This window comes from Paramormyrops kingsleyae, chromosome 3 (genome assembly GCF_048594095.1).
Source record: "Paramormyrops kingsleyae isolate MSU_618 chromosome 3, PKINGS_0.4, whole genome shotgun sequence".
Taxonomy (NCBI): domain Eukaryota; kingdom Metazoa; phylum Chordata; class Actinopteri; order Osteoglossiformes; family Mormyridae; genus Paramormyrops; species Paramormyrops kingsleyae.
In genome coordinates this window covers 39,714,953-39,740,374 of record NC_132799.1, presented here as the reverse complement: position 1 = coordinate 39,740,374, position 25,422 = coordinate 39,714,953, and the positions used below count along the sequence as shown (strand labels likewise).

General features: G+C 44.3%; 3 protein-coding genes across 11 annotated transcripts in view; 1 reads left to right on the top strand and 2 right to left on the bottom strand.

Moving 5' to 3' along the window:
* The window catches only part of LOC111834170 (DENN domain-containing protein 2A), a 33,514-nt gene extending 29,452 nt beyond the window's left edge, over positions 1-4,062 (bottom strand). For both annotated transcript variants that reach the window (XM_023793156.2, XM_023793157.2), the window contains exon 1: positions 3,985-4,062. In XM_023793156.2, coding sequence (XP_023648924.2) covers positions 3,985-4,028 — 44 coding nt within the window. In that variant the 5' untranslated portion in view covers positions 4,029-4,062. The remainder of the gene's footprint in view (positions 1-3,984) is intronic.
* Positions 4,063-5,011: 949 nt separating this feature from the next.
* On the top strand, positions 5,012-12,341 carry adck2 (aarF domain containing kinase 2). The gene is made up of 8 exons (XM_023793153.2): positions 5,012-6,476; positions 6,898-7,044; positions 7,145-7,273; positions 8,437-8,532; positions 8,608-8,853; positions 8,936-9,064; positions 9,761-9,814; positions 10,011-12,341. Exons 1-8 carry the CDS (start codon positions 5,559-5,561, stop codon positions 10,149-10,151), a joined length of 1,860 nt encoding a protein of 619 aa, XP_023648921.1. The 5' UTR covers positions 5,012-5,558; the 3' UTR covers positions 10,152-12,341.
* The window catches only part of LOC111834167 (SRSF protein kinase 2), a 36,993-nt gene continuing 22,784 nt past the window's right edge, over positions 11,214-25,422 (bottom strand). For 2 of the 8 annotated variants that reach the window (XM_023793147.2, XM_023793150.2), the window contains 14 exons: positions 23,986-24,125; positions 23,573-23,681; positions 22,968-23,055; positions 22,399-22,486; positions 22,176-22,282; positions 21,183-21,348; positions 20,761-20,786; positions 18,930-19,188; positions 17,491-18,219; positions 16,923-17,023; positions 16,696-16,803; positions 16,262-16,331; positions 14,195-14,287; positions 11,214-13,347 (listed from right to left, as the gene is read on the bottom strand). In XM_023793147.2, the coding sequence (XP_023648915.2) occupies positions 13,163-13,347; positions 14,195-14,287; positions 16,262-16,331; positions 16,696-16,803; positions 16,923-17,023; positions 17,491-18,219; positions 18,930-19,188; positions 20,761-20,786; positions 21,183-21,348; positions 22,176-22,282; positions 22,399-22,486; positions 22,968-23,055; positions 23,573-23,681; positions 23,986-24,125 (2,269 nt within the window). In that variant the 3' untranslated portion in view covers positions 11,214-13,162. Of the gene's footprint in view, positions 13,348-14,194; positions 14,288-14,544; positions 14,634-16,261; positions 16,332-16,468; positions 16,516-16,695; positions 16,804-16,922; positions 17,024-17,490; positions 18,220-18,929; positions 19,189-20,760; positions 20,787-21,182; positions 21,349-22,175; positions 22,283-22,398; positions 22,487-22,967; positions 23,056-23,572; positions 23,682-23,985; positions 24,126-25,422 lie in introns of those variants that run through there. The other 6 variants (XR_002835936.2, XR_002835935.2, XM_023793148.2 and 3 more) reach the window with 6 other exon arrangements.

Here is a 25,422-nt window from a genome sequence, read left to right as displayed (position 1 = left end):
CTTACATTGCTGCTATTTTGCCGCTATTAGCCTATGCTTGATTAAAGAAGGAAAAGTTATAAAAATTAAAATAAATTATTTAAATAAACATAGCTACATATAAACAAGTGAAATGCTCCAATTCCTCGATCACTTGGTTGGTTTTTACTGTGAATCTGCTACCACCTGCTGGTTCTGAAGAGTCACAAGAATAGCACTTTGATAGCCCTGATACAGTTAAACAGCGGCAGTCTCGTCTGGGAAACTGCGCAGTTTAAAAATATGTTCATAATCCTGATTGACAAAACAGGCTTGATGATTAACAGAATACATAGAATCCGGTTATATTCAGCATACAAAAAAGCGCAACTGTATTTTGTACAGTTACAGGGAAAAAGACGTAACTAGATTACCGATACGTTTAGAAAAATGGGATAATCAGGATTTAGAATAAAGTTTAAAACGAAGAACGGATTTCTGTAGACAAAGCACCCGCACACAGTACAGTTCTCTCAAGGCGTCACTCTGCTCTAACGAGAATCACTCATACCTCTCTTATTACGTGGAAATTTCGCCACTATTTACATGGTTGCGGGTGTGTCCATGCACGTGCTCGTTCGTGTGGCCATGTTCCTTGTACCAGTTTTAATGGTGAAATACAGACTGGTAGAGCTCTGTAATTTCTATGAAATATGGAGTTGACAGCAAATCGCGAAATTTCATTAAATGCAACAGGTTTCTAATTAAAGTAATCAAATGAAATTATGAAAGTAATGTGAATACCAGTTTTCCGCTGTGGGTTAATTAATACTAGTTGATATATATACAGTGGTACCTCGGTTCTCGAACTCACTAGAACTTGAATTTCTTGAAAGTCAAACAAACCAGTTTGACCTAGAACTCGATCTGAATATCAGAAGTCGAACCGTGAACGCTGATCTAATATAAATTATACGCGCCAGGAAATGAGTCATACTACAATGCAATTCTTACTTGAATGCCTTCTTCACAGACTGGACGATTAACCAAATAAAGCAGCGCAACATTACAGTAACTAACAATAAATAAACCACTAACTTACATGTACTATTAGAGCTTTTATGTCATTTATTTAAACTTTATTTTACCAAGTAAATTAACTGAAAACCAGTTCTCACTGCTTTACGTGATATTCGGGAGAAATAGCAGATTACGCATCAGAATTGCCTGGGATACAAACGCCATGCGTGTAACTAAACTCTTCAGCCAATAAGGGCAAAGGTGTGTCGTCACGGAGGCAGTCCCAGTTTGTGCAGCCGGGTGAGAGGTCGCAATGCATCTAACCGTAATGCATTGCGTCAAGATCAGATTCAGAATGCGTTGCTTTAAGCCAGCGCTGTAAGCAAGTCAAACGCCCCCAATGACCGGACTGGGGGGGGTAATGTTGGGATAAGATCTTTATCGTTTTGGAAGCCATTAAGAAAAAAAATGCACTTCTTTTATCCTGTTCATCTTGTGTTTAAATGCAAAAGAAAAAAAAAAAAAAAAAAAAAAAAACATATTTAGGTGTAATTTTGGGGGGCCGGGAACCAATTTTTTAGGATTCGATCAGGAGTCCGGAACGGATTAAGTTCGAGAACCGAGGTACTACTATATATACACTCACCTAAAGGATTATTAGGAACACCATACTAATACGGTGTTTGACCCCCTTTCGCCTTCAGAACTGCCTTAATTCTACGTGGCAATGATTCAACAAGGTGCTGAAAGCATTCTTTAGAAATGTTGGCCCATATTGATAGGATAGCATCTTGCAGTTGATGGAGATTTGTGGGATGCACATCCAGGGCACGAAGCTCCCGTTCCACCACATCCCAAAGATGCTCTATTGGGTTGAGATCTGGTGACTGTGGGGGTCATTGTAGTACAGTGAACTCATTGTCATGTTCAAGAAACCAATTTGAAATGATTCGAGCTTTGTGACATGGTGAATTATCCTGCTGGAAGTAGCCATCAGAGGATGGGTACATGGTGGTCATAAAGGGATGGACATGGTCAGAAACAATGCTCAGGTAGGCCATGGCATTTAAACGATGCCCAATTGGCACTAAGGGGCCTAAAGTGTGCCAAGAAAACATCCCCCACACCATTACACCACCACCACCAGCCTGCACAGTGGTAACAAGGCATGATGGATCCATGTTCTCATTCTGTTTACGCCAAATTCTGACTCTACCATTTGAATGTCTCAACAGAAATCGAGACTCATCAGACCAGGCAACATTTTTCCAGTCTTCAACTGTCCAATTTTGGTGAGCTCGTGCAAATTGTAGCCTCTTTTTCCTATTTGTAGTGGAGATGAGTGGTACCCGGTGGGGTCTTCTGCTGTTGTAGCCCATCCGCCTCAAGGTTGTGCGTGTTGTGGCTTCACAAATGCTTTGCTGCATACCTCGGTTGTAACGAGTGGTTATTTCAGTCAAAGTTGCTCTTCTATCAGCTTGAATCAGTCGGCCCATTCTCCTCTGACCTCTAGCATCAACAAGGCATTTTCGCCCACAGGACTGCTGCATACTGGATGTTTTCCCCTTTGCACACCATTCTTTGTAAACCCTAGAAATGGTTGTGCGTGAAAATCCCAGTAACTGAGCAGATTGTGAAATACTCAGACTGGCCCGTCTGGCACCAACAACCATGCCACGCTCAAAATTGCTTAACTCACCTTTCTTTCCTATTCTAACATTCAGTTTGGAGTTCAGGAGATTGTCTTGACCAGGACCACACCCCTAAATGCATTGAAGCAACTGCCATGTGATTGGTTGATTAGATAATTGCATTAATGAGAAATTGAACAGGTGTTCCTAATAATCCTTTAGGTGAGTGTATATATATATATATATATATATATATGTGTATATATATATATATATATATTATATATATATATATATATATATATATATATATATATCCTAGACAAATTTAAAATTTCCTGTAATATTTTTCTTTGAAAATTCATCTTTAGTTACATACTGTTACATATAAATGAGGGCCTCTTGAACAATAAATTTTCACTAAAAATCCTAAAAAACAAATTATGCAACAATGATAAAGAACATATCAGTGAAATCTGCTATTGAATAAGTATTTGACCCCTAATAGCTTGGAGACTGTATGATTGTTAACAATGCAATGAGGTTAATGAAAACAGGTGTAAACGATCAATCAATTAATTCACTAACTTGTTGACTGGTCCATAAGTGATTATTTAGGCCAGTTCTTAGGAACATACAACTGAGAAATCAGTACAAGTGGCGTATTTGGTGAAACCTCAAAAACTAGGCCTGACTTGAGAACCACTTTGATTAAGACGTTTAAAGATTGTAATGGTGCCAAGAAGATTGCTCCTTCATATCCATTTAGTGTCTGTTTCTCGGGGTAACTGCAGGGTGCTCCCCGCACGGGATCCAAGGTCCTTTAGAGGACTAATAGCTTAGACTTAACGAAACGCTTCTCTTTAAACTGAAACGAAATCCCCAAAAACGCTAGGAAAAAACTTGCATTTCCTCACTCAAAGAGCTGGAACCGGACTTTGAGCCCCTAATGGTGTTGTACGGCTGAAGGACCGTGCTTTCCGTATAATTTAATTTACTCTGATCTAAACTTTTACCTAATAACTGCACAACTGACTATCTTTGAACGGGGTTCCCTCCAAAACCCAGCTGTGTTGCATTGTGTCAAAGCAGCTGGTCCCTGGTCTTTTCCCAGCTGGCGATGACAGCTGCTAAATGTGACTCCGCTTACAAAACTTTACATCGTAGCTACCGGGACCAAATTATATGTAAATAGTTTATTAAACAAATTTGCACTAGCAAAGAATTTTCATGACAATAGCAATAAATCTTTGAGTGTGGAGCGCAGTTTCACAGCAAATAGATGCCGCATTTCTTTTCACCTAAGTTTTCTCGTTAATTTATCATACATTTTAAACAACATTCCTTTTGTAATAATTAGATAAAATAATCTTACCAGTCTTCCATGATGTTGAAAAACGGCAGGCTGGACAGATTCATGTGGGCTCCCGCTTTGGGTTTTAATTTTTATTGACTGCTAGCCAATCGAGTGTGAAGGAAAGCAACCAATGAAAATACGATGGAACACAGCAAACAGCCAATAACAACGCTAAGCTTCAGACAGGTGCGGAGCCAGCAGTTGTGACTTGTCTGCCACAGACCTAGATTTAGTACTACCGTAATTTCTGCTATTAAAATTCAGTAACACTAATATCACTCATACGTCTATATTAGGTCACACATACTATGCAGCTTTAAAAAACATCGCGGGAAAATCGCAAACAGGTCGTCATTGCTGCAGATCCAAAACTGACCTCACATATATGTCTTGACAATTAGCAAGCGACTTGAGTATTATCTCGTTTAGACGTAACTTGTGTACGTCGGGAAGACGCTGGCCAGACGTATGTGTGCTTTGTGGGTACTATTGTGTACTAGTAATATAATAATACCATATTACCACCAATTATTCAGCCATCCAACCGATTTTTTAGTGAGGGTCAGAGTTGGGGGAAACCTGGCTAAGACAACATAGACCACAAAGCTGGGGTACTATATGGAGGGCTAAGAGTGCCAAAATTAAATAAATAGTGAAATAATTGTAAATGACACATGTAATTCATTAATAATGATTTTATTTCTAATGGTAGATAATAATTCATGGCACATTTAATTAACAATATTTTTATTTCCCATTTTAAATAATTCATGACACATTTAAGTAATAGTTTCTCTTTATATTTCCCATTTTAAACAATTCATGGCACATTTAATTAATTAATTATTGGTGTATTTCTTTATTTAATTTTGGCACTCTTAGCCCTCCATAGGGTACACCCTGGATTATTATTATTATTATTAGTAGTAGTAGTAGTAGTAGTAGTAGTAGTAGTAGTAGTAGTAGTAATAATAATGAGAGGCCCCAGGTCGAGTAATATATGTGTGTGCGCCTTTAAGAAGGGACCGACAGCATGCATGACGAGGCGCAGGCAGGAAGTTCGACCTAGAGCAGGCGGTGACTCTGTATTCTGGTACAACTGATCTAAACCAACGGAGGTTAAACTATTTTTATTTGCTATAACGCGGTCTTGTGAGTGATACAGATGTCTGCAGAATAATAGTGAGGGGGATGAAGGATTACACACATACATGTATGTGATTCCACCCACATGGAATTGTCCAGAACCGAGGGTTATACGTGCAGCATTACGCGAAAGTTAGACACACGCAGCTACTTGCAATGACAACACGTGGCGTTTCTTATCCCTCAGCTAGTGCTCCGAATTGATGTATTCTCGTTAACCACTTTACCTCTGCGTGTGTAGCCACTCATACTCATTCATCATGTCAACCGACCCATTGATCCACAAACTCTGCAGCATATTTGACCAATTTAAAGATGTATCTGTTGTCTTTGAGCTTTTCCAGTAAAATGGGAATCGAGAGGCACGAATTAGGCTTGAGTTAGGCTTCAGCACTTCTAATATGTAATGTTGGGTGGATGCAGTCAGAGTTTTGCTGTAATTTCTTATGAAGATAGTCATTTTCAAAGGAAAGGACCATACAACAATTACAATCATGTACTTTAAGTTGGCTGCTTTCAGTGGCAGAAGATTTTTGGTCAATCTAAAAAATATTGTAAAAAAAGTCAAAACACCTCATTCGGTAACCTTTAGATCAGCGTCCTTCCAGCCCTGTCAAAGGGGGTCCATGTTGATTCAGGTGCCTCTGGCTGGCTTGCTTTGTTGGGGCACAGTGAACATGGCCAGCTGCCATAAGGCACTGGCCTCTCAGCAGAGAAAGCCAAGGAAGTTTGTAGTTAAGGTGCGGATTGACCGGATAGGCTTTGCCTTGCGTGTGGGTCTCCGCGCCCTGGTCCTGCTACTGAAGTTCAGCCCACTACTGCTGTTGTACCCACTGTGCCTGGTCTCGTGGCGGCTTCGCGGGCTCTGGCTAGACGCCCTGCTCTGGATCACAGAAACCTCTGGGCCCACCTTCATCAAACTAGGCCAGTGGGCCAGCACCCGGCGTGACCTCTTCTCCCCGGAGTTCTGCGATTGCTTCTCCAAGCTGCATGTGCGTGTTCCTGCTCACCCCTGGACCCACACTCAGCGCTGCCTAAACCGGGCCTTTGGCGACACCTGGAGGCAGCTGTTCGTCTTTCAGAACCGGGAGCCTGTGGGCTCAGGCTGCGTGGCCCAGGTCTACAGGGCCATGGCCCGGGTGGACCGTGTGGAGGACCCAGCGTTCCACCAGTGGCTGGAGCAGCTGGAGGGGCAGGACCTTCTGGAAGCCTGGGAGATCCCTGGGCTCAGTGGAGTGCTGGCGCTCCTTTGGGGGCGTGGAAGGGATGAGGGGGATGAGATCAGAGAAGCAGAGGCCCAAAGTGGGCAAGGAGAACAGGGACCCGGCCTGGCTGGAAACCCTCTTATGCCAGTGGCTATCAAGGTGTGTATTCATTTAATCAAGAGATCATGTTGAGCAGCTGAAGTCTGGCAGCATAACTTTGGGGACACAGGTTAGATAGAAGATAGGGTAAGGGAGAACTTTGTTGATCCCAGGGTGAAATTTAAGGGATCTGTGAGTACGTAGGACTGATCTAGGAGCACTAGCCATGGAACAACACTGAGTAGTTGTACTTAGGGAGGTGCTAATTAGTGATGGTTAGACAGTTTAGGTCTAGGATTATTGTTTAGTCACTGTGTGCTGCAGTCGGCTGTTGGCAGCATGTGTCAGCTCCAGAGTTTCACTTACCCTTAGTTTAAACATTTACTATTGTTATTCTGTCTCTAAGGTATGGTGAGTGTTATTGTGTGGTGGAAAAGGCTGTGTGCCAAATGATCTGATGAGCCCCTGTCTCCTTATGCAGGTGCTCCACCCAGGCATCAAGAGCCGGGTGCAGGTGGACTTGCTCCTCATGCATGTGGCCAGCCGACTTCTCTCACTCCTTCCAGGACTTAGGTGGCTCAGCCTGCCAGAGGTGGTGCAGGAGTTTGAGAAGCTGATGACCAAGCAGGTGAGCAGCATTTTGTGCTCCCAGTTCATTCTGGACATAAATGCTCCTTTTTCATTTTTACTCGTGAGATGAATCTGGCAGATTCCTTCCCTCTGGTCAGATTGACCTTCGGTATGAGGCAGAAAACTTTGAGAGATTCCAAGCCAACTTTCAAAATGTGGATGCAGTGAGGTTCCCGACACCCCTGAGGCCATTTGTCACAAGGGACGTTTTGGTGGAAACGTTTGAGGTGAGTGTGAAAACTAGTTACCTCCAAAGCTTCACCATTATGGAGTTTTGGATTGTCAGTAAAATTATTTTCACAGGCCTGCTTTTGTACTCATGTGAAGGAGCTTAAACGATTCTTTGATATCTTATATTTACCTCCATATGACGCAAATAATGTTGAATATCTTGTAAAAATTGCATTTCAAGGTCTGGAATATATTAGACAGTAAGTCAGCATTTGGTACTCGTAGATGACGTGTTTAATGCAGATGAAATGGGCTGAGAGAAAGGCCTAAGTGATTTTGGGCGCTTTTTCACTGCACCAGGTATTATAATTTTGGTACTTGATGAGAGTGCCAAAAATACGGTACTTCAAGGTGTTGGTTTTCCACTGGTGTAAAAACTGGTACTGGCACCGAATGACAGTATTTATGCAAATACCTTTTTTTTCTCAATAAGCATAATCAGGTTTTCATTCATGAAATTTGTTTTGCTGAGTGTTGATGGTTTCTGGAGTTATAACTTGGACGGCACATTGAATGGCATCCCACAGCTCTGACATACTTGTATTGCTTCCCACCCTTGTAAAGCTCAAAATCTCAGACCTTGACATGCACCGTTTTTATGATATATTCAGCATTATTTGGTTTACATGGAGGTAGTGTTTTAACTTATTGATGTGTATACAGGCAGTCCCCAGGTTAAGAATGTCCGACTTATGGACAAACTCATGCTTATGAACGGGATGCCATCATATAAAAAATTTGGGTTAATAATGAATGTGTGTTCTACTTTGTGACATTCATGAAAACATTGTGCAACTTCAGTGGGTTATTGCTTCAAGGTACGGTACCGCATGTAGTTATTACTGTATGATTATTCTTCTGTAGTGTAATTATTATTAACTGGCCTACAAATTTAACTTAAAGACAGACTCGTTCATAACCTGGGGACTGCCTGTATTACTGCAACCACTCAGTTTAGGACCCTTTCTAATAGTTACAACATCAAGGCTCTTCCTGGGATATGAAGTACCAACCATCATATGACAAATTTTAATTAGTACTCTAACAGTGGCCCCCCTGGACTATTACCGCTTTACCTAGTGGATCCCTGGAGGAGAACCATCAATGGATGACCTGCAATCAGGTGATGTTGGCCTTCACAGTGCAATTACTGTCACAGGAGAGCAAGCCCATTTCAAGCTTCCTGGGTCAGGAGGTGCCAGAGGATGTCAAGCGGAAGATAGCCCGGATGGGAGTCGATGCCCTCCTGAAGATGGTGAGCTGGACGGACCCGGGGGCAGATGCCTCAAAGGGGAGGTGAATTACTTTGGAACCATCTGTCTTTTCCCAGGTGTTTGTGGATAACTTTGTACATGGGGACCTACACCCAGGGAACATCCTGGTACAGGGCGATGGGGGACCGCCTCCCCCAGGCGCGATGGCACTGACGGATCTGTGCGACACGGTGGTGGTGACCGTGAGGCCATCCGGGCCACCCATGCGCCTGGTTCTGCTGGATGCTGGCATTGTCGCACGGCTCTCAGACGGGGACCTTCGCAACTTCCGCGCCGTTTTCACGGCCGTGGTGCACCGTCAGGTGAGTCTCTAGGATGAGAACGGTCAGGACAGTCTTGGCTGAGCCTGTGTTCCTAATAACACTCCCCGTGCACCGTCCGCAGGGAGAGAAGGTGGCTGAGCTGATTCTTACCCACGCCAGGGCGAGCGAGTGCACCGATGTTCCCAGGTTCAAACAGGAGATGGCAGCACTGGTGAACGAGGCCCTTAGCCACACACTTTCTCTAGGGAAGGTACCGCTCTGCTCCTTCAGCTTTTATCCACAAAACACCTGCTCCCCATACCCAGTGGATCTCAGCTCATTTCCTTGCTAATTTAACATCCACCAGATATTTAACAGCTTCATGAGTGAATCGATAGCTAAAAAGATCGAAGAAACTCAACGACAAGATCCTATTCTTGGTTTGTGTGCAGGCTTTCAGTCTACCTCAGTTTTTTCATGTGTGGTTCATGTTTACTTCCACACATGTTGTTGTGCCAAGTTTACCAGTTTAGACTTCTCTCTGTACTGAAGTTGATGGCAAAAGGATACTAGAAAAGACAGTAGTGGGTGCGTAATTGTATATTATTAGTAAATTAAGAATGTGTAAATGCTGATGTGTAAACTCACCAATAGTCCTGGTGTTTGGCTGAGTGCTGTGGTCACCGCAGAACCAGCTTGTATTAGCAACTCATTACAGCTGCACGCTTTCAGCATTTAGTGCCTTGTCAGAAACTGAGCATTTTTAGTGTTAGTGCCTCGATAGAACTGAGTGCTTCCCATGTTAGCGCCATGTCTCACTAGAACTGTGCGCTTTCCGTGTAAGCACCTCACAAGAACTGAGTCCATTCAGCATTAGCACCTTGCTAGAACTGAGCATTTCCATCACTAACACTTCGCAATTCAGTGCTGATGATGCAAACTGACCCATGCTTGTCTGCTTTTCAAGGTGCAAGTGGGTGATCTGCTCTCCAGAGTTTTTAAGCTGTTGATGGCCCACAAGGTAAATTAATGTGGTAACCAGCCCAAGATATAACCACCATGTTTTATGAAGCAGATTGAGATGGCACTGTATCCCATTTCCTTTTCTACTCATGTCCAGCAGAGGGAGCCAATGCTTGAAACCATGCAGTGTGTCTGAAATGCCTTGAATGAGGGCTAGATGCAGTTTCACTTTTCTCTTTTTTTGGGTCTTATAGGTGAAGCTGGAAAGCAACTTTGCCTCCATTGTGTTTGCCATCATAGTGTTGGAAGGGTTGGGGAGGTCCCTGGATCCCACCCTGGATATCCTGGAGATCGCTAAGCCTCTGCTCCTGAGGAATGCTACTTCTCTCATCTGATGTCCCTCCGTGCCATGCAGCTCATTGGCTCAGACGGCGGGTGCTACTTTAGCCAACGATATCCGGTGTTTGGATAGTGATGAACCCTGTCCTAACGTTCAGACTGTGAGTTATTAAAAACAGAGTTCAGGATATTAAGTGACCAAATAATGATTGTCAGGACTAAAATGTTAACAGTAATACTGCCCTGCAAATCTATGCACAGAACATGGGCCCACTGCAGAAGACAGCTATACTGAGTTTATATCCTCTATCGTCTCTTAATGTCTGTGCATTTACACCGAAGGTGCAGTTAATTACCTTCATGACTCAGTACAAACCTGAGCAAACTATCTCAGGAAATAGGGGTTTACTTTTATCAAAATTTCATTAGACCAGTTAAAATGTTTCAGACCAGTGTTTAATATTGAAGTGCACATCCTTTAAGAGTTCCAGTAATCTCAAGCTCATGGTTACATGCTTTGAAATCACTGAAATTCATTCTGAAATCTAGCATATTTACTCTCGTGTTATTGTCTTTATCATAATCGTAAATCATCTTATGCTGATCTCATTGTTGAAAGGAAGGTTTTGAAAATCTGTGATTTAAACATTGATTTTTCTGTGTGAAACCATATCCTCACATTATCAGTTCAGTCATGGCCTTAGTCTCAGAAGACGGTTATGGTGACCCCCATTAGTGCATGTTGTCAAAAACTGTGATGGGTCGGTTTATCATACACCGTTAGGCAGTGATTGGATGACCCTACTTCCTGTTTGTTCCTTGGAGGATTCTTATTGGGTGAAACCTGCCAGTGAGTTACAGAACACAGTAATGCTGCCCACTACCGTTTCTGAATACAGTAACTCTGCCCACCATGGGCTCAGAAGTTATATTTTCTCTCTGTCATTAGTGATAAGATGAAGCACGCTGGAAAGGGAAAACCATGCCTGAGGGAAATTAAATAGATAAAATTAGTACTTCGGTAGATGGAGATGATGCAGAATGTACATGAATGAGCAAAAGAGGGAAGTCATACTTTGACTATGAGGCACAAAGGCTGAAGCTAGTTCACGCCAAGCTAGTAGTTTGAACATTTCGAGTTTTATTAAATCTCTTAATGTGAAACAGGACATTCCTCTGACGCATGGAAGAACAGTCAGCATGGCTGAAAGAGTGATCCAGGGGCTTCTGGTGCAAAATGTCATGGTCAGAACTACTGTTATTGCAAAAATGTTGAACTGATTTCACCAGCATCACATACATCCAAGAGCAGCACTGTTCATGTAAGACTAGGGTGGAGGTAAAGACTACAAAAAATAATAAAATAATTGGGGGAAAAAAAGATGAAGAGAAACATCTAATGAGCAAACACAATCACCTCAACACTAACAAGATTTGGTCACTGCCACAACACCAGTGATTTTCCTACTTTATTTTGATAAAGGTATTGAGGTTTATTAACAAAAGAGCAAGTTGACATCTACTTGGTATTTATTGTGAAAATAGGCAATTTACTAATGGGTGTGAGCAGGGGGAGGAGGAGTGATGTGGTCTGGGGTCCTTGGAATGACCACAAAACCAGGCTTCCTCCAATATGACAAGAAGCATGGGATCTGTCCATGTCTGTGCCCCTCTGCCATTGAAACAGAAGAGCCCTCAATATGGGTATGTGTGCAAACTCCTTTTTAAACACCAGTTCTGGAAATGGCAGCTGGGAGAACAAGCAACCAGACAGTTTAGAAGACAGTACTAGAAAAGTGATGGAACAGGCAGTGCGGAGGATGCCATCTTGGTGAAGGACCTCATAGAATGTCTTCACAGGAGGCGAGACTTCCCAATGGATGAATGGCACAAACAAAACACTGAGAGAACAAATGAAATTTGTCAACACAACTGAATAACATGTTCTTCACATTTTTAAAAATGTCAGACTGTACCTGCTGTCACACTCGTTTTTGAAAGCTTCTCAGAACAGGAAGATCAGTCTCCTGTCACACTGGCAGCGGCTACAGTACCCCCTGTTGAAGGATAGCAGAATGTCGCAGGCAGTTCTGAGTCTGCTGTGTAAACACCCTGTGGGAAGGCTCTTGGCACCACTGGGAGAGGGGGTACTTTGACAAGGGTCTGCGGCTCCATAGAAGGTCAGGAATAAGTCTGGTGGGGCAGAGCCTAAGTTTTGAAGGCTTCCCACCAATAAAGATTTTATTTTGTTTGAGCAGCAAACTCAAAAGATGTCCTGGCTGTGTAAAAAGAGGTATACTATTTGAAACTAGACACAAGGATTGGCCAAATCGAAATGAGGTGAGGAAGGGGGCAGACATCAATTCCTCTTGTCCAAGAGCTCAGAGGCAAATTGGTCCAGTCCACAAAGTCAAGGAGATCAGGAGAGTTTGACTTCTAATTCCTGACTAAAGCCTTCTAGCAGTGCTCCCCATACCTGCAGCTTCCCTTGCTGGCTGGGAGGTCTGTCCATAGGACTGGCAAGTATTTGCTACTGTCTGCCAGTAAAGATGTCTTGGAAGACACAATCATGTTTATCATAGCAACACTCCTGCTCCCCTAACTGTAAAACCTCCTGTAAAACTACTTTGGCTGGAAAACATGCTGTAAACACCAGCAGTCCAATGTCCACCACAGGCTCACATACTGACACGTACAGACGTGCTATGTTGGGGGGTGGGGGACAGCATGCGTGACTTATGGGTCACTGGCACACGGAGGAAAACAGGAATGGGCAGAGCTGTTCTCCTGTTGGTCACATGGTGGGCCTGTGGGTGGACCGCTCCTGTGATGGGCAGGGTGGTGTGGCCAATTGGCCACGCCCTTAACAGCCACACCTCTACAACAGGGGCAGAGTCACAAAGCTGCACTTATGTGCTGTGCTAGTCTCTGTGAATGGGGTCTATTCAACGCTCCATCTGGAACAGGGCTAGGGCAGACCACACCCACCAGTCCCGTCCCCCACCCTCCTCTGGCCCACATGAGGGGCAGCAGTTTCGAAGCCTACCCACAGAGGGGTGGAGCACCGCTACGAGGTGAGCCAGGGGTGCATGAGGCACTCCCCAGCAGTGGCTCTTTTCTCCGGGACCATCTCCAGCATGGGCAGGATGAAGTGGGTGAAGTGGGCCGCATCTTCGTGGGCCCAGCCATACTTCTCCACCAGCACATCAAACAATGACCAGGGTTTCAGCTTGGTGATGTGCCTCAGCTCCCCTGCAGATGGCAGCACACAGAAGCAAGTAGAGACTCGCGTTAAAGCCAATGGAGTTAAAGCCAACAATAAAACAAAAGCTATAACAACAGAGATACTAAACAATGGTAAGTGTCACATATTCACAGTAACAATACATCACAGGGAGAAACATAAACCAGTAGTCACAGCAGAAGCTTCCAGTTATTTAGATGCTAAATGGAATGGATGGATACACCAGTCTGGCTACAAAGCAATGTGGAAAGCCATCAGAAATCAAGCAAAATTCTTTATATCAAACCCAGAAAGCTGTGTGTGTGTCTATTTCCATATGATTTTCAGAGGAAACAAGTGTGAATATGAATCAGCCAGCTGTGTCAGTGTGTAACAATGTTTACTGTGTTACTGTAATGTAGATTGTTAGTGTGACAGTGCCCTCCCCCCAGCATTACCTCTCATAGTTAAGAATTTGTGGTGGTTACTGGCAGAGATAATTTTTTGTAGCAGCTCCGTGATCAGAGCAATGTGGTCTGGGGCTCATGGGCCAGTGTCGACACAGCTCATGTGACGGATCATGCCGGTACATGACATGATGGGTACTGTGACGTCAGCAATACAGACATGAAGGGCCCAGTGGACACCCTTAGCCAAAGGCACAGGCCATTACCCTCTTCATTATATAAACTGCTATTCGATCCAATGCATTCTCAATATATACAGACAATGTCACCGATAATATGTCATTAAATGGTAAAACTGATGCACTTTACATTATCTAGTAATGAAAGTTTTTTTCTTAAATTTAAGTTTCAGGTTGCATGCTTGTCAAAGAATGTCCACCAGTCCTGTCCAGCTCTGTGCCTGCACTACCTCTCCGGTTGAAGAATTCCCGGGAATATTTTCCGGAAAGTGCAAATTGTCTTGGGATGCAGCCCAACAGCTCAATGATGTGAGCTATGTGGTCTACAGGAGAAAAGGCAGGAGAAAAAAGTGTTAGTGACACAATCAACCAGCAGTGTGCACTGGAGCAAAGGAACCAGGCAGGAGTAAAATCTCACAAGTCAAGCTCCGGAATAGCACTGTTCACGGAAGAGCATTGGGTGTTAGAGTTGAGAAGCCATTTTACGGCATCAATACTACATATCATTTTCACTAAATCTTAGAACAAGCTATCAATATTGCTACTTGAAGGCTGAAGATACCCTTGAGATCTTTGGTACCTCTTTTCCACCAGTACTGTGCCAGTGAGCCTGCTGGTGCTGACAGGGACCTGGTTCTCAGGTGGTGCTGAAGTGGCATGACCTGAGAACTGTCCCACATTTCCACTAGTTAAAAAAAACATTAAGAGATAACCTGTTCTTTTCAGTGATTCTGTCGAATTGGTTTTCTAATTTAAAAATCAAACTTTTTCTAAATATATTTGTCAAATTATATGAAAACACACAACAACCTTTTTAAAATAGTTTAAAAAGTTACATTTGCTTTTCGTAGACTGTCTGGAGCCATGTTGCCTTCAGAGCCCCTTCACATCCGTTTATTTGTGCTGTGTGCATGTTAGCGAGTTCCGCACACTTGGATGAAGTGATTACTAGGCAATTCTCGTGAGACTGATAAGACCCATAGGAGTTGTTTATGATATAATTAATTAATTTATTATTATTTTTTATTATTTAAAATGTATATAATTTCTTTATTGGCTGCTGGTATCAATTTTTATTATTAGATTTCAGTGTTTCCCCTAGGTTTACAGTTTTTGGGGGGGAGGGGGGCAGAGAGATGCACGGTCTCTGTCCGCTGGTGGAAGTGTGCTCACCTGTGTGTGCGTGCACGTGTTTGTGCATGTGCATTGGGGCAGAACTCCGCCATACGCAATACAGAGAGCAGAGGAGAATTGTAATCGCGCGACCGTGTAGAGACAAAAATTAAAAGCTGTTGTGTAAATAAGATAAATAACATATGGCTATTTCGTTTGTTTAATAAAAGGACAATATATAGATCTGTTCTATAGGAAAGGTAACCTTAAATGACTCCTGTTGTAATATTACTGTATACATGTATATAGCTGAGATGACAATAAAGTTCACTTTGACTTTGACTTGATCTGGCGCTATATAGATAAAAATTAAATAAAATTAATTTGACCTTCAAGGGGGGGCGGGAGGTGCTGTTGGGGGGACGGGGCACTCCCCTAATATAATGGTAGGGGAAACACTGGATTTATTTTGTTTGGTGTGAGTTACTACGTTTTTTACCCATTGAACATGTGTATTTTAGTATGCAATTTTAGTGAATGTAAGGTTATTCAGGAATGAATTAGTGGCATTGTAGCAGGACTGACTGTATATCATCATCTCGAACAAGCAAGCACCAATTTTCAATTTTGTGTACCTGTGTTTCAGTCTTCACATTGGGGGCTGGCTACCAACATGAATACAGACCAGTGGAGCACTTCCAAACTTTATCTGTCCTGCACCATTTTTTAATTTGTTAATAATTTGCTCCATATTACGAATGCAGCCTGTATTTTTCTGCTCTACTTCAATTTCTCCATTAACTATTCTAAAACAATTTTCTGAAGTATATTGAACTTATGGTGATGACCAGATTGCCAATAAACCATTTGTCCCCTTTTTGTCCCCATTTGTCAACCATTAATTAAAATTTTCCCTGCTACCATCGATGTCTGTGGTCATGATTTCAGCAAATGAGACTCTGCTGAACTTGCATGCTGACATCAGAGGTTTCTAGTTTCAGACCAGCAATTCTGTGGACCAGGGTAGGAGACAGTTTTTGGGGACACCACCAATTAATTGGCAGTGACAATGCGTGGAACCAGTTCCGAATTAGGTATCAGCTCAGCACTGGCACCAGTACAGTGTTGCTGGAAAAGGGCTAAGGGAGTTTCATGTGAGAACTGTGTGATTAACAACAACTTACCTTCATCCCGGGAATAGTCCTCCCCAGAGTGTGGTTCAAATAGATAGTCTCCAGTGGAAAGCTCAAATGCCTGGAGGAGGAGAGGTACAATCACGCACATATCTGTGTATAATCAAACACCTGTCTGTCTGTAAACAAACACCTGTCTGTGCAAAGAAATACCTGTCTTTGTATATTGACATACCTATTTGTGTGAAATAAAAATACCTGTATGTGTATAATCAAACACCTGCTGCCTGTGGTCAAACACCTGTCTGTAAACAAACACCTGTCAGTACACAGAAACACCTGTCTTTGTATACTCACGTATCTGAGTATGTGCAATGTAAATACTTGTCTGTGTATCAAACACCAATCTGTCTGTAACAAAATACCCATCCTTAGAAGCATTACATGAGGAGAATTTGAGAGTGGATGATGATCGCATAGCTCACCATGCAAGCGGTGCTCCAGATGTCAGCGGGGGTGCTGTAGCCTGCCCCAATCAGGACCTCGATAGAGCGGTACTGCCGTGTCTGGATGTCCTCAGTAAAGTGTTTATGCTGGGAGAGAGAGGGGGCATCTAAACATCACACAAAACCTTGTCCTATCTTGTCTCCCTCCTCTGGATCACTGCATTTCCCCTACCCCACCCCATTCCAAACTGGCTGCTTATCCTCACCACCCAGCAGGCGTTGCCAAGGTCTGCAATCTTTACTCTCAGGTTCTCAGCATTTCGGGGGTCCAGGGGGTTCACCAACAGATCTGCTGCACGAGCCTTAGCTGGGGGAGGGGGGACGGGATGGGACATACACAAACAGGCTTTTAAAATAAGCATGTAAAAACCTATGGGGATAAAGGGAGAGAGAGACAGGATGTGAAAATGTATCTGTATGTCTGTCAGGTGTGTTAAAAGATTGGTATGAGGCAGCATATCTGTAAGGTGAGTGAGGCTGATCATTGGGGGTTTTTCTGTAAGGTGTGTGAAGCTGATCTTTGGAGGGGGGTGTCTCTGAGGTGTGTGGGGCTGATCATTGGAGGTTTGTCTGTGAAGTGTATGAGGCTGTACTTTGGGAGTATGTGTGTGATGTATTTGATGCTGATCTTTAGGGGGTTTTATGTGAGGTATTTGAGGCTCATCTTTAGGGGTGTGTCTGTGAGGTGTGTTAGGATGATCTTTGAGGGAGCGTTTTGATGAGGTATGTGAGGCAGACCTTTAGGGGTGTATCTGTGAGATGTATGAGGCTGACCTTTGGGAACATGTCGATGAGGTGTGTGAGGCTGATCTTTGGGGGCGTCCCCAGTGCTTGAGGAGGACACAGTACGGCTGCGGTCAGTAGGAGCACTGTGCAGAGGGGTTTCCCCACTGGGTAAGGGGTCCTGGGGCAGCTCTGGGTAACGAGGGCTGGTACCTCTGTGATGCGCCCCATTGGCAATCCCTGGAGTTTCTCCATTAAAGAGGTCATAGGAGCAGCTCAAGGACACATCCCTGTCTGTGATACTAAGCTCCGACTCCACCAGGGGGCACACTACCTCTTTGGCCTCCAGCACTACATGCCCATTTGCTTTTGGACCTTCCTCATCTCCTCCTTTCTCAGCCTCTTCTTCTTCGTCTTCATCATCATCATCATCATCCTCATCCTCATCATCATCTTCGTCCTCTTCTTCGTCCTCATCATCTTCTTCCTCCTCTTTCTCTTTGTCATTCTTGCTCTCCGTCTTCTCTTCCTTGCTCACTGTCTCTTCATTCAGACTTTCTTTCTCCACATAAGGCTCCTTGTTCTCTGCCTTCGCCTTCCTTCTCTCCTGGTCTTCCACGTTTTGATCTTCGCCCACCTCTTTCTCCTCCGCCGCTCTTTCTTCCACTCCTGGTCTGCCTTCAGGCTTGGGTGGAGGCTCTCTTTCTGCTGTGTCCCCGTCCTCAGGTCCCTCAGCACCACATAGGTCCTCCAGAGGCTGCCGGTAATCCAGAGCTGCGCCTGCAGCAGAGGAAGGGCAGAGAGAAAGCAATGAAAAGGGCAGAGTGGCAGAGCACCACACCCTGTCTCCATGGCTGAGCTTTATTAAGCGCTCTGTGACTCAGAAAGGAGTCAGCGGAGGCTGACTAACACTGGTGGGCTCCTCTGAGTCGCAGCCTTCCTCTATGACACTCTGCGGGTCGCGGGCTGTGCGGCAGAATTAGCGCCATCTGGCCCGCCTCTCACTACAGGTATCCAGGCCAGGGGAGGCTGGGACGCCGGCCAACTGCAGGCGCTCTTTTCAGTTTTACGAATGAGGGTTTTTATTACAGTTAACTCGTGCAGTCTGATTTAGTGCATGCATTAATGATTAAAACGCAGTATCAACTGAAAAACATAAATGATGGGTTTTTTAATGTTAAGTCACCAAATGTTAAGGTAATGCTGGCAGTGTCACAATCGTCGGGCAGGCGAGCCGGAAAGCAGGCAAACGGAGCCGTTAAGACGGACAGACGGGGTTTATTCAAGTAATAGGACTAGCAGACGAGGAACAACACATGACAATACAATGACGGATCTGGGGTACACTGACTGAGACAAGGACTAAATACAAAAGACTAGCCAGACATAACAGGACACAGGTGATCACAATCGGGGATTCACACGAGGTAATGAGGGGGCGTGGCACACATCAGGATCGTACGGAGCGGGACGTGACAGGCAGCACTCACAGGTGTGGTTAGTTAGCAGGGCATGTCTTGTCCGTTCCCTGTCCCCTTCCTCCTCCTCGTCCTCCTCTGCCTCTTCGACCTCCTCCTCCTCATCTTCCTCTTCGCTGTAGGCCGTGGCGGTCACACCAGACTCTCCCCTCAGCCGCTCGGCTTCACGTTCCAAGGCCTCGATCTCCAGCAGGCGGCGCTCTAGTAGCTCAGCCTGTCTCCGCTGCTTTTTCTTCAGCTTCTTCTTCTTATTCTTGGAAATCTTTCCCACCTTTGGGGGGGGGCGGGGGTCATCAACAGCATTTCAACTATTTTCATTACACAAAGTACACAAAGTACTCAGACAACCAAATGTGGAAAAATGTACTATGATCTATACAGTGGTATACATGGTGCAGTATAAATAATCAGTATGTACAGCATCTGTGATTGCACACACATAGACCAATGAGCCAAAGCAATAAGACCACCCCCATATGAAGCGAATAATGTTGACCATCTCGAATAAATAGTGCATGTCAAGGTCTGGGATATATAAGCTAATTATCATGACCTGCTCGTACCACCCTCTCGTGTGCCACGCCCCCTCATTTTCCTCGTGTGAATTCATGATTGCTATCAGCTGTTTCCTGTTTTGCCATTGAGTCCTGTGTATTTTAGTCCACGTCTGAGTCCGTTTCCCTAGGTCTGTCATTGAAGTCTCATGGTGTTGTGCTGCCTGTCTTTACCTGTTCCATCTCCCTGCTTCCAGTCTCCATTAAAACCCTATTAAAAAGCTCCATTAAAAAGCTCTGCAAGTCCTACGCATCCCTATCCTGCTTCCCCGTTCCCCACCGCGCCTGGACATGAAACTAATATCCGATGCACTGTGACGTGACACATCAGTCAAATGACCATGATCAAAATTATTTGCTGTTTGTGTCCATCCTTCTGTTTCATACCACAAGGGATAGCCTTCATTCATATCTCGCATGGACAAGTCTTGGCCACCCAACACGTTTGTTTGGTTCTTCGTGGTGTTTCCCTTCTCAGACCACTCTCAGCAGGTACTCACCAAGGTGAATGTTTGTTTACCATCTAATATATCTGAGACTATGACATGCACTATTTTTACAACATAGTCAAAGATATTCACATCATGTGGGGGTCATAATGTTTCAGCTCATCGGTGTGTGTGTATGTGTTTGTATACATATACACAAATAGATGTATATGTATATGTATATGTATATATAAAGTATGTTTAAATAGCAATGCCTACTATATGTGGGGGCATATTGCAGTCCGTAGTTACACCATGTAGTGGTAGTGTTGAGTGATCCCACTGATCTTCAGCCAATCCAATTTCTGCAAATATATGTCTCTGCAGGCTGGAGTACTGGGCGTGTAGAAAGGTTTGTGGGTGTGTCGACAGGAACAGAGTGTGGTGAAATGGGTGGAACCACGCGCATACTTTCCTTTGTGCTTTCTGGAAGTATGGCGGTAAGTGAAAACAAGACATGCCTTATGCTATATAAACAAATATGAAACAGGTATTTAATCACAGACATCTGTCAATCATAGTCATTGCCTGACCTGTATGTTATGTGAATGTTTGGTCTTTTTCTGAAATAACATTTCTTGACAGCCAGTTGAAATACCCTTGGTACCTTGGCATGCCTGTTCTATTGCATGCACCACCTCTCACCTTTCGATATGCCCACTATTCCATCCTGCATAGACTGTGCAGACTGTGTACGTGTGCGGTCATACCCTGATTGGTGACTGGCATTGGTTTCATGTATGTGTCTGTGTGTGTGGCATCCACAACCCTGGACCATCCTTGAGAGTAAAGATGACTTACTGTCCTCAGCTGTGGAGCAGTGCTGACTGTCAGGGACAGAAGGAGAGCAGTATTAACCATTTCATTCTGCGAGCTCCGACAGACTGACTAAATGACGCAGGTACTCAACAGGTTTCTTCCAGTCTTCAAACATCTCATCAACATCAATACCCTTCATTCAGATCCTTAACACCCCTTTACAAGTTAGGTTCACACAACAATCAAAGTTAATGCAACCTCTTTCTCATTTTCATGTCCCAGATATTGGATGACCAGCCAATTGCTTGAAGAATATAATGCAAAATTACTCCTCTATATATAAACCAATAATGCGGAATAGTACACAGTAGGATGTTTCCTAAGGTTGCCATCTGTCTGAAGGGCAGGCTTGCCCCCTCCTTAAAGTGTAGTTTGGGGGTGACAGACAGTTGAGCCCGGGGTACCTGCGGAGCCAGAGGGAGGGGGCGCCCCAGCCCTCTGCCACTCGGTGGCCTCCACGGCCATCCTGCGGATGAAGGCATCATCCACACACATGAGGATGTTCTCGGGCTTGATGTCTGTGTGGATGATCTTGCACTTTCTGTGAAGGTAGTCCAGTCCCTGCAGCACCTGGGGGGGCAATTGTTTGCATATTTTTAAATTGCTCCAGACTGAAGTATAAAATGAAATGTACTGATTGTTAATGTAAGGAAGAGAAGGAAAATAAGGCTAGCAAAAGGGGCAACACCATGGGTACTTCATAAATACATATAACTAATGAATAAATGTCAATGAAATTATCCTTTATTTGCCATTTGCACAAGTACAGGTGCTCCTCACTTTATGATGGGTCGATTTACGATATCTCAACTTTACAATGCTGCAATAGTGGTACGCCTTTAGTAGTCATCAAGCTTAGAATTTTGATCTGTTTCCAGGCTAGTGGCATATTATATGATACTTTCTACTAATGCCGGGCGATGGCAGCATCCACATGTAGTCTCTGTAGTGTAGAAATATCTCATATAGTGTTTAACATATCATATTCATATTCAAATGACAGTATTTTCAATTTACAAAAGGTTCATCAGAATGTATCCCCATTGTAAGCTGAGGAGGGGCTGTACAGTTACATCGAAATGCTTTTTTTTCCACATATCCCACCCCTGGAGAATTTTGGGGGGTTAAGGGCCTTGTTTAAGTGGCCAGTGAAGACACGACTGCTGAGGGTGGGGCTCATCTGTGACCTTCAGATCACACCATACAGCCCTAAGATGCTGAACTACACACCACCCCACATGATAGGATAAACTATCCCTTTTATTTTAGCTATATCACCAGTGAGACTGGGCTCTCAGACCCTGATGGAATGGTGTGTAAAAAGGCCAGCGAGTGAAACCAGGGTTCCGTCTGAGAAGGAGCAGTTGTGCACGTTCAAGGCTACAGTGGCATCTTACCTGCCGGATAATGCTCTTTACGCATGGCAGCGGCAGACCCTGGTAGTTGGACTTGATGATCCATTTGAGCAGGTGATGACCCAATACTTCAAACACCATGCACACATCTGAGAGGAGAGGTCAAGGGTAATGGGCAGCTTAGTGAAAACACCCATGCGTAAAACTACAGCAGAAGAGGATTCACACACCAAACACACACAGAGCCTGTCTTCAAGCAGGATACGAGTTCCATTGACTCCAGAGATTTTGAAGTCGTCTATTAGCTGTACCACCATGTCCTTGTTGGAATCACTGGGGTCACTCTCCCTGACCTGATGACACAAGCAAGGCATGATTTTAAATAATGTCAGAAGAAATCACTGTTATTGAGTAGATGGAAACACTTGACACTTGTCACTGACATAGGTAATCACTGATAGCAGGAGAAGCAGGCGAAGGTAAATATTGTACAGGTAAACGATTACAATGAGAGTGAAAATGCATGAAATATGGATAAACTGACACAGGTAAACAATGACAGTAAAGCACATACAAAGTAAACAATGACAGTGAAAGCATACATATGGGCAAACAATAACACAGGAAAACAATGACAGTGAAGCACAGACAAGTATACACATTGAGAATGAGAGTGTAGATATGGGTAAAGACTGACACAGAAAAACAATGACAGTGAAGCACAGACACAGGAAAATATGGATACAGTTAACAATGACAGTGAGAGTATAGACAAAAGTAAACAATGACAGTGAAGCACAGGCAGGGGTTAACACTGAAACAGGTAATACTGACACATCGCAGCAGCTTGATCTCGTCCAGTGCTGTTTCAGTGTAATGCTGAGCACTCTTCACCACCTTCATGGCCACAAAGCGCTTTCCTCTGGAATTGTCACACACATGCACGCGTGCGCGCACACACACACACACATTGATATTAACAAGAGAATAAGATCTTCAAAAAGGAGCTGAATGACTTCTCACGAGTCTGAATATTGTTAGACATGTCTAAGCACTAAACATTATGCATTAGCAAAAAAATTGTGCACAAAAACGGAGTGTCTGAGAAAGCAGGAGAAATAGAAACTGGTAGTAAGTGCCAAAATAGCAAAATGTGTGTATAATTAAAGCAAAAGTCTACCATCTGTGGTGTGATGACAACTGAGCATACAGAGTTAATTAAAGATGCATTCAGAATTAATCAATTTAGAATGATCAAATACTGATAAAAAAAATAAAGCCTCATGTTTTATATACAGTAAAGATTAAACCTGTCAGCTCAGTGAATAAAAAATGGACCCACTCTGTGCTAAGCATGCTGTTGGCTTTGTTTTGGCAGATCTGGTTCAATACTGTGGCTCCTGCAGTTATGTGATGCTATGGGTGAGCTGCACACTCACTGGATGTCCAAGCACAGCCACACGGTGGAGAAGTGGCCCCAGCCGAGCTTGCGGATCACATGATACCGTCCATTGAACAGGTCCCCGATCTTCACCGGATGGTACCCCCCTGCCAATGTGGTTTAAGAGCGGTTAAGGTCCTGTGTGTCGAACCTTGAGAAAGGGCACTTAAGTTAAATTCCCCAATATCATCAGTCAGCTGTTTTAATTGCTAAAATTAAGAAACGCAATCGCAACAGTGGAATATTCCGCGTGCAAACATAGAAGAAAGCACAAGTGAGTCAGCCCGATAATGCTAGCAGGAGTGACAATGGTGGTGGTATTGAATCAGCAGGCAGTCTGTGGGGTGAGGAGGGATTATTGCTGTGCATCTCCTATAACTCCTGCTGTACGGAGGTACCCATCACCCTGACCTTTGCAGTAGTCTGCAGGGTCCTCCTGCTCCTCATCGTCAGACCCCAGGATCTCCTCCTCCGGCTCAGGGGGGGCCGCAGGCTCTGGCGGTGGCGGCGGAGGTGGGGCCACCAAGGGAACCTTTGGCTGAGTATCTGGCCTTTGGGGACAGTGAGACAGAGAGGAAATCTGACTAGAGGCTTTCACCATTGGAAGTGGCTTCTAGCTGCTGTGTCATGACCATCTCCTCCAAATAAGCATCTCCACCACATCCATCTTCAGAAGTATCTTCTCGACATGAGAGTCTCTTCTACAAAATTAACTTCTTGATATGAGAGTCTGACTCTTCTCCACCACATGAGCGTCTTCACCACAAGCATCTCCAACAAAGCACAATCACTTTTGTTTCTACGAGGAGTGTATTTTTAACAGATGGATCTCTGCTTGGGGGGGAGTGGCGATTGGGGGGTAACACTAGGCCGTCCAGGAGGTTTCCAGAGAGCTGAGCTGGTGCTCTCTCACAGAGGGCTGACAGAGCCGAACTGACTGGCAACATTTCCATCCACACAAAAAAATCCCATCGCACCTCACTCGGCTTCCCTGTTTGAGCAGAATGGGCCCAAAGTCAGAACTTAGCGGGTCACATTATCCTTCGCCATACCACTGGACCAACCCTTAGTGTTGAATGGATGTCAGGATCATACCAGGCGGAGACCCCTGTGTCCCAGAAACAAGGGGTACCGAACCACAAGATGACGCTGGGCAAAGAGAATGTGAATACGTGCTCGCCCACACGGAAATGCGGGCACACACACATACACGCACATGTACAGGGATGCTGGAGCCTTGTGCTCTGTTGCCAAGGAAACCAAACTGGGGCGAGCGTTTCAGTAGTCTGAGCAGCGCGGATACAAAGAGGACACACGCAGACATGGAGCAGCCTGGGAATATTCCAGGCGAGTGTGTGTGTGTGTGCGCAAGATCACTGGCCAATCCAGCAGCCCAGCTGAGAGGATGCGTTACGTGTCCTGCATGCCAGTGTCTCCAATGAGTGGCTGGGCTGCACATTGGCAGCTGGAGCCAGAGGCCGTTTCGCTCACTAATATGATGTTGACATTATTCCTTCCTGCCTGTGTATGTGTGTGTATATGGGTGTGTCTGTATGTGAGTGTATGTATGTGTCTGAATATGTTTGTATGTGAGTATATATGTGTGTGCCTGTAATTCAGTATATGCATTTGTGCCTGAATATGAGTGTATATATGTGAGTGTATGTGCACCTGTATAATAATAACAATAATCACTGATACCCGTGGGAAAATTGTCTTTATACACCCAGGGAGCTGGGGGTTAAGGACCTCGCTAAAGGACCTGAAGACATGCTGAGGCTGGGTTTCAACCAGCAACCTTCTGATTACAGGCGCACAGGCTTAGCCCACTGTTTATATGTGTACCTG